This window comes from Monodelphis domestica, chromosome 1 (genome assembly GCF_027887165.1).
Source record: "Monodelphis domestica isolate mMonDom1 chromosome 1, mMonDom1.pri, whole genome shotgun sequence".
Classification (NCBI taxonomy): Eukaryota; Metazoa; Chordata; class Mammalia; order Didelphimorphia; family Didelphidae; genus Monodelphis; species Monodelphis domestica.
Window position 1 is genome coordinate 609395652 of NC_077227.1, and position 13682 is coordinate 609409333.

General features: G+C 42.8%; 1 protein-coding gene across 1 annotated transcript; it reads right to left on the reverse strand.

Annotated features, from left to right (window-relative positions):
* Nucleotides 1-352: 352 nt before the first annotated feature.
* Nucleotides 353-13473, reverse strand: PAX1 (paired box 1). The gene is made up of 5 exons (XM_056813827.1): nucleotides 13045-13473; nucleotides 11703-12332; nucleotides 9728-9870; nucleotides 8840-9059; nucleotides 353-1660 (listed from the first exon to the last, which is right to left on the reverse strand). The coding sequence occupies exons 1-5, from the start codon at nucleotides 13046-13048 to the stop codon at nucleotides 1569-1571; spliced, it is 1089 nt and encodes a 362-aa protein (XP_056669805.1). The 5' UTR covers nucleotides 13049-13473; the 3' UTR covers nucleotides 353-1568.
* Between the last annotated feature and the right edge of the window lie 209 nt (nucleotides 13474-13682).

Sequence of the window (13682 nt, forward strand, 5' to 3'; positions counted from 1 at the left end):
ACAGTCCATAATGTTGGCAGTAGTTAGTGGTTGAAATTAACAGATGATGGAACTCCAGAACACCCGAAATAATGATATGTTTTAGTATTATTCAGATTCACTGGGTTGGGAAGTCAGCATTTCCAAGAGAGAAGAAAATTCTCAAACTACAAAATGTGTATGTACATATGCATATGTACATGTATAGCTACAAAATGTTCTTGTAGAAAAGATGACCTGTCTTTTCTCCTGGGCCCTATTCCAGTCTCCATTCAGGTGAAACTACTGCATTAGAAACAGAAATAGGAGACTCTTTAGGAAGGCAGAAGGATATCAAAGATTTCTAGAAAATATACCAAGGGCTGAAAAAGCAGCAGTTTCATTGGATTTTTATTCATGTTATAAAAATATAAAATAAAATGCTGTGACTTTTTTGTCCATTTCCCTAGGCAGTGAAGCAATCATCACAGTTCCTATTGTGAACGTCTGGCAATACAGGCTCTCTGTGCAGCACTGGGTCTTCAAGAGAGAAGGCAGGTGAGAATGGAAGCCTGTTGACCTGATTCTTTGGCCACTTGCAAAACAGAAAGAAGTCTGGGCAGAGGCTGGTGTCTGCGAAGCTCAAAGGAAGGTTAGGGTTTAGGAGTTCAGAAGATAGGTTGAATGTTCTAAGGTTTATGCTTGGGGATAAGGAAGGTCCATGAATTTAGGCACTTATCCACTTATTGAAAGGGAAAAATAGTAAAACAGTGAAAGGGAGAGTTAAAAAAAGGGAGATGGAAAAGAGCAAAAACTAGGCCTCTGGACCTTCATCCAAAAAGTGATGGACCTGGATTAAAATCTAATCATTAGATGCTCTCTAAAGTTATTTTCAGCTCTAAGCAAAAGAATGCAGTGGAGAAAACACAGGAATGGGGAAGAATACTGAGGAAAAAAAGACTAGTAAAAACAAAAGGGAAAGACGAGGGTAAGGGAGAGAAGAAAGATATTGGCAGAAAGAAAAGCAGATGGGGGGAAATAAAGAGGAGAACCAAAATAAAGGAGAGAGAACCCGGAAAAGAAGAATGAAAAGACAAAATGTAGACGAGAAAGTCTAGAATGGAAATACATATAGTCAGTGGAGAAAGAATTTTTAAAAGTCTGTCAAAGTTAAATAATTCAGTTAACGATGAGAAACTGAAAATAGACAAGAAATAAACGAAAAAGTGAGTTACCCTTTTCTTTCCCAGACTGGGGAAGGAGGATAGGGGCAGATGGGAGTTCGTTGGAAAGCAAATCCTTTCGGCTGGCAGCGGGCTGCTGCTTCTTGGCCCTTCCCCGGGCAGCTTGGCATTGACCCTGGTGAAATAACCTAGGTCCTCTCAGGGTACTGAGCGGATCTCAGTTCCAGTTTCCTCTCCATTCCTTCTCCTTCCCCAAAGTTTCATGCTGCATCAGAGCATCCTCCTAGAACTTTTAAAAATTCGCTTGCAATTTTTGCAGGTACCCATTCCCACCTGATCTCCACTTCCAAGCCTCCCTCCCCTCTCACAGGTCCCACCCCTTCTCAGGTCTCTTTCGCTCCGGCGCCTGGAAGCCGCTGCTCCTCCCTAGGAAGACGAAGCCGGGATAGACAGTCCGTGTAGATTACTAAGGGTGTCTTGGGATTTGCCGACTGGGCTGGAAGGCTTTCGATCTGCCACTGGGAAGGAAGGGGGGAGGGGGAGAAAAGAAAACGAAGAAAGAGTTGGTTGTAAATAATATGTGTCTTCCAATTCAACAGATGCGCATTTCATATTCCTGACCTATTAGCGCGCGCGCATACACACACACACACACACACACACACACACACACACACACACACACAATGACCCGGATTAGAGGTAAAAGCAACTGCTCCTACTGCTCCTCTGTATTTCTTGGAGGGGACCGAAGGAAAGAATAACAGATGGAGTGCAAGTTTTAAAGAAGAAACAAATACCACAAGGGTAAAAGATATGGTAATTCCCCAAGAGGAAAAGTAGTCTGATGGGAAGTCTGAAAGCGTCTGGAATCTACAGAATGGGAGAAATAGGCAAAGGCAAAGGCAAAGGCAGGGCAAAGGCAAAGGCAAAAAAAAAAAAAGCAAGCTACTGTGACCAGCAGCCCAGGAAGGGGCCAGAGAGATGTATCAAAGCGGAGCGAGGCGCTGCAGACCATAGCGCGGATCTGGGGAGAAAGAAATGAGAGCCCTATTTTCTCCGTGACAACTGGTTTCCCCATCCTGGGACATTGAAATGAGCTACGAATCGACCAAGATTCTCCTACTATCTTTCTGCTCCCCAGTGTACGAGTCTCCTATGGGCTCAAGCACACGACACAGGAAAGCACTTTACACACCGCTGGGCAGGAGAACCGAGACACAGGGAACACTCCCCAGAGAAGCTGCTGGTCCTAGTTGGATACCCTATGCGCAGCAATGGGAAAGAGGGAACCACCAAATGGAAGAAAGGGAGGGAGGGCTCACCAAAGATTATACACTATGCAAGTCTCAGTGCGGTCTGAATTCCTCCGAAATAGGCGGATAATTTGCACTTTAAGAAGGGAGCAGGAAGATGGCTGGACTTTATATAGCCCGCCTAGTTTTTGACCGCTGGGCACAAACTGGATACTAATTGATAGTCATAAACAAGTACTGAGGAATGTTTGCCACTATATTAAGTGACACCGTGTTTACCAGGTCATATGTTATTTAATGTTTAACTCTATTATTTAAGGTTTTGGGAAGAGACCCAAGTTATGCCACTGGAAGCCAGAAAGTGACGCTGGAATTGCACAATCATCACACACACACACACACACACACACACACACACACACACACACACACACACACACACACAATCTCTCCACTTCTCCCAGAAATGCTAAGCCACACCACAACAGCTCTATTCTTCAAGAAGTTTAATTTTATTTTCCTTTCCATATAGACATTCGTCGCTTTCAGTATAAACCCAGAACACCTTAATTTAAGTGGCTTCTAGATTTTCAAACTTCTGAAAACCCTCACCTTCCCCTAACCCCGGAAGGGTACTGTTTAGACAAATGCTTCTGCTCCAGCTGCTGGTGGGGATTGGGCCCCGCACCTGTGTGCACCCTCATGGTAGGGAGCGCCCAGGCATTCCTCTGGCCCTGGCCCTGATCTTCACAACACACACATAAACACACCCTCAATCCTCCATCGACCGATTCAGTTTAAAAAAAAAAAAAAGCATTGTTTTGAAAACGCCCAGACTTCTCTGGGTATGATGCTTAAAAGACCAGAAGACTCTTTATTCCTCTCTCTCTCTTTCTCTTTCCAAAACACTGTACTCGGTGCCCAGGCTTGAGTTCTTTTCAATCCCTTTCCATCTTGCACACATCAAAAGGAGTATATGTTTAGAAAACATTTGAGGCTGCCTCAGCCAACAGCCCTGTGACTTTAGAGTCAGGGGGGAAAATAAATAAATGAAATTTTAACAAATACCCCTCCCTGACAGATTTTGGTGTTTCTGGCTACATTTCGAGTTACTGTTAATACCAGTTCCTCCCCCACACTGACCCCTTCTTAAGAATCCCCCCCCCCACGCTTCCACATAAGCTTTATTAATAAGCACCAAGCCAATTCTCCCAGGATAGCCCATCATTATAAGCTGATGTTAATATGTATTCATTCTGCCTTTAAATTGAGGGCTGAGGGAAATGGGAAGCAAGGGAATCATGCCAGAAAGAATAGTTAGTTGTTTTTTTTTCCTTCAGTTAGAAAAGGCGGAATTTAATGTCCCTCTTTTGTCTTTGTATCCCCAGTACCTAGAACAGTGTCTGGAGCTTCATAAGTAATAATGACTCTCCATTAATGAACTGATTGATGATTTCAGCTTCCTGACTGGTACTGAGTAAGGGCCAGTGAATATCTCTGTTAATGAGATTTCCTTTTAAAATTTGGTACTGAGGAGACATTTGCTAATCCCTCTCAATAAAAACCTAGAGCAAAAATGTTTGTTTGTTTGCTTGCTTTTTCCTTTTAAGGTTTCTGTTTAGGATCCTTGATCATTTCACCCATGTAAGGAATTAACTCCCTGGTATAGAAACTTGCTCCCCTATCTTTTCTAGACTTTAAAAACATTGCCCAGGCCACTGAGAAATTGAATGAGTTATTCAACACCATGCAGCCAGTTTTGTGTCAGAGGCAGAACCTGAACCCAAGTCTCCTTGACTCTAAGATCCATCCTCTAGCCACTATGCCTCTATGCTTCTGTTCCACAAAATACATATCTGCATTGGAAATTGTTCTTTTGTTTAATCTAGTTGGATTTTTCAGAGTCTCTCTTACAGCCTAGAATTGGGAAGACTGGGGTCGGAGCCTCCTAGCCCAGTGATTGATTGCGAAGACAGGACCGATTTTACTGTAAAGTTTCTATGTTTTCCCAAACTGCTACTTCAATACCAAATGTCCTGGGGGAACTGTCCTGGTGTTCTGACCACATTGAAATGATCACCAGTGCTATGTAAACAAGACGATACTGTCCAGGACACTCAGAGAAGAGTGGTGGGTGGTAAGATCTATAAATGTCTGACTTCTGCCACCAGGAGACTGCGTGGATGAAGCAAAATGATCTGACCCTTTATTTTTTCCTTGCAAATTATGAGCATTTTCAGATTCATTATGGCCAGAGTAATAACCAGTTGAAATCAGTAGAAGCTAACCAGCAAAGTTCAGGAGACCAGGTGATGAATTTCTAGGATTATTAAAAGGAAAATAGGAAAGTAGCTTGAAATCATTAACTTTGTCCTGAAGAAAAGTTTCCCTTTTTATCCTATATTCATTGAATCAGATATCTGGACACTCTAATGAAATAAATGACGCTGACTTCTTTTTTCATCTGAGATGGGGAACTTCCATTGTAGAAAATCCCTCCACCTACAAAGATGAACAATTTATTTCCACAGTCTAAAGGAATAATTGTTCACAGCACAGAGAAATTAAGTGTCTTGTCTAAGGTCAAATAGTCTGTTTGTGTCAGAGGCAACACTTGCTCTTCCTAAAACAATGGAATTTTTCATCCCCAAAATACATCTAGAGATGAATGGGACCTCATAGGATATGAAGTCCAAAACTCTCCTTTTATGGAGTTGTAAATTGAGACCCAAGTTAAATAACTTGCTAAAAAAGATCACAAATAAGAGTCTGAATCTCATGCCAGCATTTTGTACCCAACTGTATGACTTGATGTATTTGCCAGTTAAAAAGATACCAAAATTAGTTGTTTTTTCAATGGTATATTGTTTTCACTATCTAATTTTTTAAAAACAGTAATCTTTGCTTATAAAAATACTCCCAGAAATATATGTATGTTAAAGATTTAATAAGAATTGATATTCTCAGGGGAAAACTTCCCTCTTTTTTAAATGACCAATTTCATTAAAAAGGATGCCTTAAATGTCATTGATGCTGACAAAAAAATATATATTTTTTAAAACAACATCACTTCTACATTTAGGACTGGGAGTGAGCTGCTTAAAATGAGAAGTAATATTTCTGTAACTGCATATAAAGTTCAAATAAAGTACCTAATTTAATAATTCCTACCCTCCCTTCTATGATGTGAGATGGGGGGTGCAATACTTATAAATAAGTTTTATTAATAAAAGGGGGGAATCCCTACCCACCAAATGAAGTATATTTACATTATAGCAATTACATTCATTTTCTCTCTTGATTCGTGAATTCAACAGAAGGGCCAGAAGAAATTATTTCCTGACAATTTAAGGGAAATAATTTTAAATGGAAAGCTTAATGTTCTACAATTCTGGAACAATGATCTTTATTTTTAAAATATGAAAATGAAGAAATCAGTAATTTTGTTATTAGTTTAATTACTGTGGAAGTAAGGTTCAGAAGAGTGTGCAAATATGTCTGAGCCTTGTGAAGGACTATTTTTCTGTTGCCAGAGGTCCAAATGGCTTAAAAAAAATTCCAGAGAGGCTAATCAACAGTAGGCAGGCCATCAGTTAATGAATTTGGAGTTTCAAGGCAATTAGAAAAATCATCTCCTAAGACCTACAAGGGTTATATTATTAGAGGGAATACCCTCAGTGAAGAAATCAGGATGTAGGAATTGAATTATTTCTTTCTTTATGGAATTAATAATATTTCTTGGTTTATTTACTATGTAATATTTGTGTCATTGGATAAAATATTTTATCCAATGCTATTCTCATCACTTTTTTAAGATGTAGGTCCTTTTCTCTAATGTTAGAATCATAGATATGGGAAATAATCCTAGTTGATGGAAATATGCATCCTGCTATTGAATTAAATTTTGCATGCTATGAACTGGAGTCACTTGCTACTTATTTGAATCACATGAATTTCAATTCCTTTCCATTTAATACAATGTAGTCTGAAAAAAGAAAAAAGCATAGACAAATTGAAAGCCTGGGAAAGCAAAACTCTGAGCTAAGAATTTTACTCCCCAATGACATTTTGAGCTATTATAGTAAAGTTATCTCAAAATAGTTGATTTGGGGAAGGACTACCTCCTCCAAAAGGTTGTTTTTCATCTGTTTTTCACACAATGTGGACTGAACCCCAGCTTTCACAGTCTATCTTAAAATATGGTAAATATGTGCCTTACTAAGTATGAGACCATCTGATTATACTATCACCCCATCTTCCTAGGAATCCTTTTTCTCTGCAGAAGTTCTTTGGTTAAATCTGTCCAATCATAAGCAGTATAGTCACTTTTCTATAGACCTTTAACTGTTTCAATTATAATACCCTTATGCCATATATGAATATCTCAAATTTATATGTGCTTTATGATATGTAAAATCTGTACAGCACTGAAATTAATAGCATGCGTATCATAATTTTGATTTACAAATGAGGAAAATGAAGCTAAGGAGAGAGTGAAAATTCAATTTTCTCACAACTCCAAGACTAGCATCTTTCTGCCTCTCATTATCCACTCACAGCAATTGAAATCTTAAAAACTAAAGACATGGAGACCTTGAAGTAGTTCAATGCATTAGGAGCCAGGCCCAGACACAGGAGATCCTGAGTTCAAATCTGATCTCAAATACTTCCTAGCTATATAACCCTGGGCAAGTCCTTTAACTACTATTCCCTAGCCTTTACTGCTCTTCTGCCTTAGAACCAAAACACACTATTGCTTCTAAGAAGAAAGGCAAGGATTTTTTTTAACTGAAGACATTCTTTTAGAAGTGATTTGTTCAAGATCTCAAAACTATTAGTGACAAAGTCCAGGTTCTAACCTGTTTCCCAACCCATAGTCCAGTGATCTATCCATTATGCTGGTATTATATAACAAGGAAATGTCTACAGCAGAGTTCAAGTCATTCTAAGAATGATCAGTTTTCCCTAATTGTGGAAAGCTAGAACCAAGATTACACCATAGGAAATTGACTCTGAACCAGAAAAGCAAATGGGTTAGATAGCCACTGTGAATCTAGGAAGCATGGGGGAGGAAAAAGGGAAAGATTTCTTAGAGTTTGTTTTAATCAAGAAGAAAATTCTGTCTAAACTAGCAGAAGTGGATTTGAAGAATAGATTAGGCAGTAAAACCTGCTACAGAATAAATTTTGAAAAGCCAGCTCAGGAAAGACCAATTGATTATTGGTCTAACAATAGAGGGTCCTGGACTATATGATAAAGGATGAGAAGTCATTAGAACATTGTCTCCAGCATTTCTTCCACACTAAACCCAATGAGACAGGCTGACAAAATGGAGTGTGGCTAAGAAAAGCAGAAGTCTGGGTTATGGGATTTAGAGCTGGAAGAGGCTTAGACATCTTTCAATCACTCCCTCATTTTCCAGATAAGGAACAGGCCAAGAGAGGGTAAACAACATGCCAAGATTATAAACAGAGTTAAGATTCAAACTAGTGAAGTAGAGAGATATTTTTGATTTTTCGATTTGTGGATAGAGGCCAGGGGTCTAGCATCATGGTGGTTCAAATAGCTATGGAGACACTAAGTTCTCCAAATGGGCAAGTCCCTTAACTCCCAAACTCTCTTTTAACACTATAAATTACAGCGCTTTTGCCTGACTGCATTGGCAGAATTTCCTATATCTATGAAATCACCAGTCCAGTAAAAAAAAAAATCTACTACCTACTAACAGTGTGACCTTGTTATTACAACCTCTCAGCCTCAATTGAAAATGAGGCAGCTTGGTGAGATAGGGGGCAGACTTTGAGGTCAGCAACATCTCAGTTCAAGGCCTGACTTTACCACACCTGTATGATATTGGGTAAGTCATTTAAACAGATCACTAAGGCCATAAATTACAGGTCATCTGAAGATCCAAATCTACACAGGTGGAAAGGTTTTCCATGCAGAGAACTGAAGGGAACCATAGGATCATAGGTTTAGAAATATAAGTCATTGTTGGAGCCATCTAATCCTATCCCTTCCCATAATGATGGTATCCCAAGTCTGGACACAAAAACATGCCTATATTTTTAATGTGTCTATTTCGAATCTACTTCAGCAGTTAAGAGAATAAAGTTGAAGAACAGAAAAGAAAAAAGCTTTTCTTTATAAGTATGCCATAACAAAATAATAACAATTGATTTATTTAAAAAAAACATTTATAGAATGATGGCCATATGTGTGTCCGAATTTTTATTTTTTAAATCTCTTTCACTTCTGTTCCAGTTTCATATCTCCCTAGCTTTACTCCTATAAGGCCATCACTTCTACCCCCATCCTTCTTCACCCTACCTCAGCTATAGTGTGGTCCTGAAATTGAGTTCCCACCCTCCACTTTCTATCTAGTGACTTCCCCTGGGCAGTCGGACCCCTGTCTTAGCCCGTGGTTCCCGACCTTCTTACCTTCTCGACTGGGGTGTTTGAACGCCATGGCGGTGGCGAGGTCTCCCCCGTGCACGGTCACACCGGGTCCGTGATGAGCCAGGGGACTGCCTTGCGCAGGCCAGGGATGACCAGGAGTAAGATAGCCGCCTCCAGGTCCGCCGTACACTCCGTGCTGGTTGGAGGAAGGATAGGCGCAGGCTGGGAGGAAACTGCCCACAGTGGAAAGACTTGGAGTGGGCTAATCCGCAGAAGCGAGAAAGGGAGGGAGAGAGGGAGGTAGGGAGGGAGGGAGAGAACATTACCAAACAGTCGGCCAGGGTTTGCACCAGGCTTTCTCTGGACCAGGAGCCAAATGTCTGGTGTCCTCCTGGTGCCTTCAAAAGCTTTTCCGTAACTCCCAACCCCTTTCCTCCCCCAAAAGTCCCTTTATTGGTGGAATTAGGGGTAAGGGGTGGGACAAGGTTACCAATCATTAATCTCGAACCGTGTCCCTTCCTTTAATTGCATTAGTTAGCTTGATGGAGAAAAATAGTATTTTAATGGACCTAGGGTGGGAAGGAAACAAGAGAGGGCAAACAAGAAAGGGAGGAATCCAAACAGCCACTCCGGAGTTCACTGGCTGAGGGGTACTGAGCAAGCATTAGATTCGCACCCTGAAATCTAATCTTATATTCAAAAGGGTCAAGTTAAAATGTTTTTTTAAAAATCCTCTGCAAAGACAATTTTTAAATGGTAGGGGAGAGAGAGACAAGAAAGAAGAGCACATGCAGACGGGCTGGTTTGAATTTTTAAATTAAAAAAAAAAAAGTTACTGTCTCTCTTTTTAGCTAGGCCAATTGGAAGACCAATATGGGATGCACTTAATTGTTGCTACAGCATCCACCAGGCTTCCCGGGCCCTGATTACCTGTGGGTATTTGATGTCTGCTTCCATAACCGCTTTGTCAATTCCGTTCACTGCTTGTGTGGCCGGGAAACCAGTCCTATTCACACCGGCCCAGTCTTCCATTTTGGGGGAATAGGCAGAGCCCTCAGTCCCCGACAGTGCCCCTTGAATGGGAAGAGAGATTGTGAGAAGACAATTCAGAACTTTGAAAGCCCGTTGAGTCCAACCATCTGGCCCTTAACGTGTGTGTATGGGGGGTGAGGGAGTGTAATTTACACGCACCCATGTTCACCCCACTCGAGACTGCATCTGAATAAACCTTAGAAGAACCACAGGACACCAGGCACCTTTAAAACCTCCAAAGCAGGCAAAAAGTCGGTCCACCCAAGTTTGTTTCGCTTTCACTCACTGTCTGCAGGGTCCTGCTCAAAGCTCTTTCAGGGCTGCAATCTGATTTCAATTCTTTCACCCTTTCTCTCCAGCATTGAGGCCTTCCAGTGAAAATGTTGGCAAATTGTTGCTGGGCAGTATTTGTTATTTGAGAATGGACTTTATCACCCTAATAACTTAGCAGGCCAACTCTTTTTCGAACTTTTTTTCCTTCTATTTTTCTTTTTGGCAGTTGTAAATGGAGGCTGTTTAGGGCATTCTGAAAATTTTTGTTCTTTTCATATAAAAATCCAAGCAACCTGAGGGATAGTTCCATTGGGGGAATAATTTCAGAGGACATTTGGAAAAAGCAAATAAACAGAGAGATATTTCTCAATGACATTCTCTAGAAGCATTCTAATTTTATATTCCTTTATCAAAAAGTATATGTGTATATACTATATAATGTATATATTTGTATACACACACACACATATATGTATACACACACATACATACACACCGTCTGAATAGCCAGACCAAGTACCTAATTGTACTAGAGAAAGTTTAATGAAGTTGGGATTGGCCAAAAGTTTCTGGGAAGCACTTGGGTTTTAAAAAATAATTCCAAAGATACAGTGGATTTGCAGAAAGGCAAAACTTCTTGCAGGCTCCTGGTGTTCTTAACCAGCACTCCCCACCACTTCACTTCTGCTCCATTTCTCCCATCTTTCTTCACCACAGAAAGCTCTGACTCCCTCCTTGTGTCTCACACAAGGGACACAATGCTATCCACTTATGGAAAGCCACAGAAAGGCAAAGCAATCATGTGCATAGGATAGAAAGGGAAATAATTTCAATAACAAACAAACTCAATGTTATCCCTAACTCTGCCTCTCCCCAAAGATGATGAACCCAAAGACAAATGAATGGCCAAAAATCTGAATGTGAAGTAAAGTCAAAAGATAAACTCTAAAGACTTTGACTGCAAAGCATTCCCAAACCCCTCTGCATTACCACTGGTATAGCTTCCCACACGAATTGACCAGGCCTTAAAAGGAGAAACTGCTTTTAAAATAATAATGGCGATGATGAATTTGAAAACAATTTTCCTCTTTTATTATGGTGGGTAGATGACCTATGAGGGGGTGGTAGTGATGGAGAAAGAACTGAGGCTTCCAGGAAAAGGTCAAATAAATTGATGGAGATATTTGTTTTGTTTAGATCTGGCAGAAGGAGATGTGATATGGATTCGCTGGGCTCACATTCTTTTTGCAAGACTGAAAAAGCGAAATTTCAAGACTCCGAATTTGTGGTCGACAATCTATCATCCCCAAGAAAATATTTTCCACATTTTCCATAAAAAGTTCAAGATGTCCAAACGTTCCCACAGATGGCCCTAAACCTGCCTCCCCCATCCTGTTCCTCGCCTGCACTAGTGCTGCTAACGTCTTGAAAGCTTAGCTGGGGGAGGAGGGGAAACAAATATCATCCTTGACCCTTAGTACCTATGACTGTCTTCATGAACATACAAGGGCACACAACAAACGCGCACACACAGTCTAAGCCGTCCCTTCTTAGTGTATTAAATGTGTTATAAGGCCCGTATTGGACTCGGTTTACTAACCTGTTTGCTCCATAAAAGTTCGAATGCCCAAAATGTTGCTGACAGAATGAGCAGAGGGCCAGGATCTAGGGATACTGACATGTCCCGCAGAGACAGGAACTCCTGGGTGGTTCCCCATCTTGGTCCCAGTGGGTGACATGGGATTGGGGTAAGGGTACTGGTAAATATGATTGTAAGGCAGTGCCGGTTGTGGGGGTGGCTGCTTGGTGGCCTCGTAAGGGTTGGGCTGGGACAGGTTCCCGATTTTATTTCTCAAGATCCTGCTGATGGAGCTGACCGAAGGCACATTGTATTTGTCACAGACCCCATCGGCCAGGAGTCTGTCCCGAATTTCCCAGGCGAAAATGCCCGGATCTCCTTGTTTGTAGTCCCTGATATGCTTCACCACGTTCGGAGTGGTGACCCGGGGCTTGCTCCCTCCAATTGCTCCGGGGAGGATGGAACCCGTCTCGTTGTACCTCGCCAGGATTTTACTCACACAGCCGTGAGACACTCGGAGCTGTCTGCTGATATCGCATGGTCTTATGCCTAGCTGGGCCAGTTCCACGATCCGCAGTCGGATCGCATTCGGCAGGGGTCTCCCATTGACAAAAACACCGCCCAGTTGGTTCACTTCTCCGTAAGTCTGCTCTATAAAGGGATGGGGTGGGGAGGGTGTGAGGAGTAAAGAGAGGGGAATCGGGAAGAAAACACGCGATGATTACTCAATGTTAAGAATTAAAGAGAAAATCCTGTCTATCCCACAAAGCCTCACGTCTCAACTTTAAAGGAAAAGAAAAGAAAGTTCTCTTCCTGCTCACTCCAGGACCATCGCTGATCCGGCAAATCGGGGGGGAGGGGGGGGTTCCCTAAACAATAAACTTCCGAATAAAAGAGACGAAGTATATAGTATGTTCGAAAACTTACTGCTCCTCAGTCTATTCCTTAGCTCGGAGCAGTCAAAGCAGGGAGATATGACACAGGCTCCGCAAAGTGAGTGTATTGTGTTGGGCAGGAGGGAGGATGGGATGGGGATGAGAGGAAGAGGAAGAAAAGGATCGGCACTCAAGGCTACACTCACATCTCAAACACTTTTCTCACTTTGGACAGCAAAGCTTTCCTTTGACACCTCCTCTCCTCTACCCTCCATACACACACTCAAAGTTCCCAAAGAAAGTGCTCCCAGCTCTGCCTCTCCGCTGGGGGGAGGGGGGGGGTGAGCCTCCAGAAGCGGCTTCGCTGCCTGCCAGAGAAGCCAGGCCCTCCACTCAGGGGGCGGGAGAGTAGAGAGAAAGAACAAGAATAATGGAAAAGAGAAGAGCCCCAACCCAGCTTGCTCGCAGGCGTCCGCTGCCTCCCTTACCCATAGCAGCGCGCAAGGCCGGCTGCCTGGCTCCCGAGCAACTGCTGGGGTTGGGCCGGGCGCAGTCCGGGTGTGCTCTGATGCGGGCGGAGATACATAGAGGGAGGGAGAGCGAAAGCGGCGAACCACGGCCCCACTTCGAACTGGAGACGCTCCTGCTGGGGAGCGGGAGTCGGAGCGGGAGCCGGAGCCCGGCGGCGCTGCCTCCCTGTTTCCCTTTGGCGGCCCTCTCCCAGGACACTTTCCAACTCCGGCAGCCCTAAAACCCCAAGGTGATCTTCATCCGATTGGGATAAATTCATCTGACCAGGAGGCTTCAGTGTATTCGGATCAATTTGACGTGTCCTCCACGTCAATCTCGGCGGTCACGCTGGAGACGCGTTCATTGGCATCTCATTGGTTCCCGTCATTTCGCTCGGCGGCAGCTCCGGCGAGGCTTTCCTTCTGGTGTGTAACTCTACCTCCCTCCTCCCACCCACCTCTGCACCCTCCTCTTTTCCCCACCCCCACCTCCACCCCAAGCGAGCTGTTCCTCCTCCTTCACCCTCACCCTCACTCCCATTCCACTCCGCCCCAACCCGGCGTCTCACTCATTCCAGACCGAGACCCAAATCAGGGCAGGCACCTCCAGCCTGGGT